The following is a 7,625-nucleotide window of genomic DNA, read 5'->3' as shown; positions in this document are numbered from 1 at the left end:
ACCCCACCCAGCTACAACCTCCTTTCAGGTAGTTGTAGAGAGTGGTAAGATCACCCCTGAGCCTCCTCTTCTCCAGGCTAAACAACCCGAGCTCCCTTAGCTGCACCTCAAAATCACTGATGAGGCGGGGATCCCTGCAGCTTCTAAAGTGACCTTTGTAATACCACGCAGAAAAAAAGAACACAGGACAAACCCCGATGTAAAACCACCAATAATCATGGATAGTAAGAAACATCACTGAGGACATGGTTGCTCAAGGCACAAAGTCACCTTCCTCAAAACCAAGACTTGGTAAGCGACAGAAGACACATTAAGATGGCAATATTCCCTGGAAAAAGGCATCCCCAAGCTAAAAAGAATCATCAAAACCCCATTTAAACTTCTCTACCTGCTCATCTGCTGGTTCCAGAAGAAAAAATGTGGAAGTTAACACATGGAAAGCATCACAGGAAGCAGGAAAGCACAGCAATAAAACCTGGGCATGCAGAACTCCGAAAAAGCCCGGGGTGAAGCACTGCTCCAGAATAGCTCTGTAAAGTGCTCCAACATACACCAGTCACTGTAGAAGTCAAGAGAAAAGCCATAGGGTGAAACACCTCAAAAAGAGGTGGGAGCCTCTGAAAAGCCAAAGAAATAAAACAAACAGGTCTGAAGGACTACTCCAGGGCCACATGTGGTGATGCACTCCACTCCAAAAAATACCAGGTGAGGAAGAAAACAAAAGAATCAGTGGGCAATGTGCTAAAGAAAGACAGTGAAGGACTTCTCTGTGAGACTGTGATGAACGACTCCAATAAAAGTTGGGCAGTAAGGTGAAGGAAACCAACATAATACAACATGAGATTCCAAAAAGAGCTGGGCCTTATGGCAAAGGGCTCCTGCAGAGGCAGCACAGCACAGCATAAAACTCTTCAGGGGTGGCACAGTGAAAGACTTTTGTGGGGCAGCTTCTCAGGGTGGACAAGGTGAAGGGCTCCAGAGGGTCCATGAGGTAAGGAGCTGGCTCCCGAGGTGGTCAGGAGCAACAACATGGTGGTCCAGCAGGTCTGGCCCATGGCTTCCAGACTGGCTCACCTGTCTCCTGGCCCTGAGGGCAACAGCTTTCCCACCCAACACAGCCCCAACATGGTGGGAGCAGGAGGGCTCAGGGCTGTAGGGAGGGGCTGAGGCCACACACAACTCGGTGCAGAAATGGCAAGGCCCAGGCACCACTGGATTTGGTTTCCCTTAGCAGTTTTTTCTTTAAGAGGAGCCTCATTACAACAAGAGGGGCGTGTGAGCCTGAGTCAAAAAACCCAGTATGGGCATTGTAGAGCACACTACATCCACAGAGTCCTCCTGAAAAGTCATAAAAACAGCTGGAGTGTATTTGGATGCCTATTTGCAGCCACACAAGAATGATTCCCCTGCTGAACTTTAGGACTGTGTCCAAAAAAGTGCCAAATTCATATGGCTCCAGTCAGCTGCCCCAAAACATACTAAAACTTTTTAATTTACTTTCTAGGAGGTTCAGGGAAGTGGTGAACACACTGAAGGCAAGATATTCCAACAATGTCTTTAGAAGTCACAGACACACAGTTACACATCTTTCCTACTGTATGTTACAAGTTTATTTGTGCAAAAATACAGTCAGTCATCAAGACTTCAGCTTTGCTGAGAACTGAACACAATTCCAGTGATATACGGGCATGGAAAGAAGTACTGTTGTAATCGGAGCAAATACACCATAACTGTTGTTGAGCCAACCAAGTGGTTCAATACACTTGAGATACTGTTCTGAAGGGATTTAGACAATTTGTATTTAATTACTGTACCTTAAGACAACCAACAAAATGATACCTAAAAGGAAAACTGCAAGCAGAATAATGAAGTTTAAAACTGCACTAACTCAAAGGAACATTAAGAAATGGTTTAGGCTTTCCTAATGCCAGTATTTCTTTCAAGCACAGGGAGATGAAGTTTTAACAACCTTTAAAATTGTATTTCAAAATAAGAGACACCAAGGGCATTGTAAAACAAATAGATGAGGAAAAGAAAGAAAAAACAACCAAAATTTTCAGAGCTCTATCCTAGTGGGTCCACCACTTAACAAAAAAAGCACCCCACCACCCCCAAAATAATACATATGGACAAAAAGGCATTGCTGAATCCCCCGACCCCACTAAAATCTTCCTGTAACTCCTACATCACTGAGAAAAAGTTTTCAAACAATTCCTCTCCTCTGTCCAACAACGTCTTAACAGAACCACGTTGGACACTCATAGCATCGTTCCAACCAGCTATTTTTTGGTCTTAAGAAATCTACCTGCATCTTGCACAAGTGTTTCAACATCCTCATTGTCCTTTTCTTCTGAACTTGGTTCCCAGTCTGAGTCCTCATCAGTAGGTTCGCACTCCTCTTCCTCATCATCTATAAAGCTGTCATTGAGGTCATACTCATTGGCTTCACCATCATTGGCACTGTCTTTCTCCACAGCCCTTTTTCCTGTAGGGACAAAAATGTCATGTATTCCTGAATCATACGTGCAGAACCCAAGAGCCCTCCCAGAGCCCACCAAGTTAAGTCTCTCTCCTCGAGAGGAGAAGGAATCACCTAAACAGATCTATCTTCTGATTTACTTCCATGGTTACTTTGATCCTAGATCAAAGACGACTTCTTCATCCATCCATATATACTTAGGGCTATTTTATACTTTCAGTCTTTGGAATCTGACATGGCTTTTAATTCCTACTCACTTCTTTCCTGAGCTTCAGGTGAGAGAAGGGAGTCTTCTACATCACTTGCCTCGTATGTTCTCCATTTGGACCCATGCTGGATAGTCTGTGCTTCCTTTCTGAACATGGGTTAAGGAAATAACAAGTGCTGAACAGTTTCCTCAGCTGAGGGCAGTGTACCCGTGTCCCAGTTCAGTCTGTTATATCGCACTGCTTTCCAAGAAATGGATGCCATTCACAGCATGCTCCAAAATTTTCTTACAGTTTGTCTTGCAGCAGTCTTTGCATTGCTTGAACATGTTGGCACATTTAAATTGATTCCCAGAGGCAGGATAATTCTGCTGTTTGAAGAAGCCTTATCTATCTGACTTGGTAGGTATCGATAGGTAGGTATCTATAGATAACTGCTGCCATGGCAGCATTGACTTCTTTTATTTATCAGTAGTGAGCACCTTCAACAAAGTAATTTTCACTGCATTTTGGCAGGTATGTGTAACCTTTTCTCTGCAAGCCTATGACATCTCCCTTTTTCTTACATGTCCACAATTCCCAACTAGCCATGGCCTGTTAATACTCCAATCATATCTTATTCTGCCATTAAGTCACACTTCTGAGTCTAAGCCTCCAATTTTGGCATTCTTCTCTCTCGATATAGGGACAGATAACTTATCTGTTGAGCAGTTATCATCAGCTTTCAAATGAAACTATAAACATGTATTTTTTTCTCAGCTACAGACCCCAGTCCAAATCCTCACATTTATATTAGCCATAAGCACTTTCCAGCAAACTCTTAAAGCTTTAGGTCAGAGTTCCAGGCACTCAAGCTGCGTGTGGTGAACAACCACCACCACTGTTACCTTGTGTAGTCAGACCACAGACTCTCTCAATTACACTTTTTTATTACTGGGAATGGTACTGTTCCAGAATTATCTTCCTTTTTATGCTTGCTAGTTTATTGTTTAACAGACTTCAGTGGAAATTAATCATGGCCATGTCAGCCCATACCAGCTGACATTTCTTGTAAGATTCATCACAGACTATGGTTCTGCAGAATGAGTTATGGCTTGAAGGGGAGGAACCAAAACAAAGATGCGGAAAGCCATAAGAACAAAATCCCACTACTCAGACTAAGCTTATGAGAATAATAAGCCCAAGAGCTGCTTAGCAAAGAAAAGCTCTTCTTCACTTTCACACAACTATGGGGACATTTTACAAGAGAAGCAGGAATTCTGGCACAATACTTATGACTTCTGTATTTTTCCTACAAATGCAGGACAAGCATACTATGTTCTCCCTCCCTGTACACCCATGCTTTTAGACTTCAGCAGGGAATGATGCACTTCCTTCCATGTCTTCCCCATCCATCTCTTTCCACTGTAGTTTAATTCAGCACCACAGTCCCCAACACTGCTCATTTCTGCCTCTTCCCCAGTGCTGTATTTATAAAGATGACCTTTAAACTTTCTCTGAAAGTATCTCCTTCACGTGGGGAGAAAAAGCTTGCTGACCACTCCTCCCAAAGAGTTCTACTTGGAAGTGAGCTGATCAGCTTCCTAGAAAACCTACAAAGAAATGTGTAGGAGAATCCTGCATATTCTATGGTCACAGCAGGTCATTCATCTCAGTAGCAACAATACAATGAGGTCATTCAGTTGTGACAATTTAATGACAGCATAACTCTTGACATTTTTTTTTCTTCCTCCCTCACAACTACTCCCCCAGTAATTTGTCTCAGACTATTTCTTGGAACATTCTCTGCAGGCAATTCGTAAACCCTCGGGTAGCAATTAGACTAAAAATGTTAAAAACCAAACATGTCAAATGTCACGTAGAGCCTCTTCTCTTGGCTGGTGGAGTTTAAATACACATGTAGGCAAACTAATCCTGCTATGCTTAATGGTGCAGTTGTGCAAAAATAAAGGTTAAAGAAGCCCTGACTGTTTGTGTGACCCTGCTTGGTACAACTGTCTCAGGTGTGAACCTGCTGAGCATTACCTTTCAGAAGCTCTGCCCTTGAGAGAGAGCTAAGTAAGCCAGTCAAAAAGATATTTAAAAATTTTTAAAAATCCAGTAAATATGAAGAACACTTTAATTAATTAATTCCCTTTTTTCCCCCGTGCATGGAATATCAATTCTTCCCCAGTTCTTACTTAGTAACGAGAGTTGAATTTGATAGATTTAGACTTTTAGATGTGCACACAGCCCAGCCCAGTTTCATTCCAAAATCTTCACCACTCACTGCTCTTACACTGCTGCCAACAGCTCTGACCACTTTGTAACACATTTTTACAAGGGATCTCTGATCAAGATGGGGCTGGTACTTGTATAACAGGATGCACCGAAGCACATAGGTAACAAATATGCCTCGGAGTATTCTGGTGCACAGATACAGTCATAGCAAGCATTTGGTGAGAGTCAAAGTGCACATGTTTGATAAGGAATTGGTATGGGAAAGAAATTTCTCAGCAGGAAGTTTAAAACAACCTCCTGCACTCACCCACAACAGAAATGAAGGCCAAATCACTTTGTCTAGAAAACTAACTACAAGTATTTGCACTTTTATTTATTTTCTCTAGAAGGTAGACCTCATTTGAGGAATTCTTTAGGAAATGCCCAGCCACACCTTGGTGATCTCAAGGAAGACAAGCCAGTTCCCACTTCTGCTCAACACACAGCAGTTCCACACCTTCCTGTCTTGCTCAGGCCAGTGACAGCAAAGACTACATAGCATCACAATTTCACTGCTCTTTAAAGCTCACTTTTAAATTATTTTAGAAAGAATAAGAAGCTTCACATTTAGAAGGTGAGACACAAAAGAATCCTGGAAGCAGTCCTTAAGCGTATTTAAAACTATGCAACCACAATGTATAAACTTCTTTCACTTTAGTCCTAACAAGCCAGTATTTACCCTGAAATATCAATACCTAATTGCAAGTTTAGGAAAAGTTCATGTTCACGTGCACAGATTATCACTTGAAAGTTATTTCAAGGTCAATGGAATGCACAAGGAATATCTACATGTTTCAGGAGCAATCAATCTTCACAGGGAAAACCTTAACTAGGTTTGTATAAAATATTGGATTCTTTTCATCCTACTATGGCCCCTGTGTAAGGAAGGAAGAATTGATTTAGCCGTGTGTGTCTCCCCTTAAAAAGCTTGTTTGTTTGCTTGCCTGCTTCCAGGGAAGTACAGAGATAATTATCCAGAAAGCCTGGCACAAATTCAATTGAAGCAGTATCACTTGTAAAAAAACAAGAAGGGTTTTTACTAAAATAAGTAACAACTACTTTCTCCTCAGGTAAGTATTAGCAAGCATCTATAGTACTACTAAATGCCAAAAAAACCCACAGCAGACCAGCTGTGCCCCGTGTTGATATGCCCATTCATAACTTTAGAACACACTCACCATTTCTTGAAGTTCGTTGTCGGGTTCCTCTTTCAGTTCCTAAAGAAAGGGAAGTTTTTAGTCAGGACAGATTGAACCCTGACATAAGGGTTATGCTGTTAAACAAATCCTGCAATGGTTGTGCTGCACTTACAAGTATAAAAGCTACTCTGCTGCCCAAAACCAGCAGAGTTTGGTTGTCTTGAATCAAGAAAATCAATGATTGTCTTGAATCATTCCCAAGAGATTATCCAGACAAACTGTTCTCAATGCTATGACCCCTGCCACCTGTAGACAAATGTCACCAACAAAGGTTGGGGGTTTTTAGGAAGAAAGCTGGAGTATTTAAAGGCATTTATATATTTTACACTATTGTTTCCATAACTGCAGTTCCTTCCTTAGTAATGTCACACTCCTGAGTCTTTACAGTACAATACGTTATTACAATTCCATAACTGCTCTGCTCTAAACTACTGTTTATTGCATTGGGATTTCATGTGGAAAAAAACCCCAGATTCAATAATCTAGAAAAAGCACAAAAAAAATGTGAAGTATCTCTTTCAATTCTTTAAGAACAGACAAAATGCAAACAGCACATTCCCCTGTGTTTTTCAACAAGTCAAGTTGCTAAAATATAAAAAGACTACAGAGTGTTAGAATAGGAACTCAAATTCAGTTTTAGGCCTCAAAAGAACATATATGCAAAAATTAGTTCTCACAATTTGGTCACCTCCCCCCGAAAAATACAGAAAGATGACAGATATGGTTGCAATGTTTGGTTCAGAGCATCAAAAAACTTTAAAATTGTAACTTATCAGAAGAAAAAAAAATCCCAGAAAAAAATAATCCAAATATAGAGTAAGATGTAAATTTTATTCTCAAAGTAGATTAAAGCATTTTATTACAACTTTTGGGTATCCATCACTGGGTTTGGGGTTTTTTTCCTCACACTTTGAGCAGTATTGAACAAGTTGGCTTACCTGGAGGTGCAGTGTGCTTGTATTCCAGCTTGTGCTGTGGGTTCTTCCTGCAAAAAAGAAAATAGTAAAAACTTGATTCATCACCTTGTTCCACTCTTAACAAGTCCAGAATTCCCTGGTATTTTATGGATCATTTTCAAGGCATAGCATTTAGATCAGTTGATTATGCTCCCTTCAAGTAGTGGGCAACAGAGGAGGACAACAAAAATAACATTAAAAACCTTCAAATTATATCTGTTGCTTTATCAAAAGAATTATCACTGTTTCATGGGAACCTCTTTTCCTCTACACCCAAAGAATGAAGCCAATATTAAGAAATTACCAACTAATACAGCACAGAGGTTGTCTTATCTGGAAGGAGGGACAGTTTGGGGTTTAGATAAAGTATCCATTGTAGTCCTGAAAAGTACGTTGGCAATTTCATTACTGATATAAACCTACATTGCTCAGCCTGAGATGAAAAGTCTCATAGAATTTTCTTAACAGCTGCCCTCGTTTTGTTAAATTTCATGGAGAACATGCTCTTTAGGATCACCACACTTTC

General features: G+C 40.8%; 1 protein-coding gene across 1 annotated transcript in view; it reads right to left on the bottom strand.

The window, feature by feature from the left end:
- Positions 1-1,600: 1,600 nt before the first annotated feature.
- APLF (aprataxin and PNKP like factor) overlaps positions 1,601-7,625 on the bottom strand; it is a 20,724-nt gene continuing 14,699 nt past the window's right edge. Inside the window, exons 6-8 of the mRNA XM_017818766.1 lie at positions 7,082-7,128; positions 6,123-6,161; positions 1,601-2,485 (exon numbers count right to left, since the gene is read on the bottom strand). Coding sequence (XP_017674255.1) covers positions 2,280-2,485; positions 6,123-6,161; positions 7,082-7,128 — 292 coding nt within the window. The 3' untranslated portion in view covers positions 1,601-2,279. The remainder of the gene's footprint in view (positions 2,486-6,122; positions 6,162-7,081; positions 7,129-7,625) is intronic.

This window comes from Lepidothrix coronata, unplaced genomic scaffold (genome assembly GCF_001604755.1).
Source record: "Lepidothrix coronata isolate B3197 unplaced genomic scaffold, Lepidothrix_coronata-1.0 Scaffold71, whole genome shotgun sequence".
NCBI lineage: Eukaryota > Metazoa > Chordata > Aves > Passeriformes > Pipridae > Lepidothrix > Lepidothrix coronata.
Note: the sequence above shows the minus strand (reverse complement) of the source record. Positions and strands in the feature narration are given on the sequence as shown.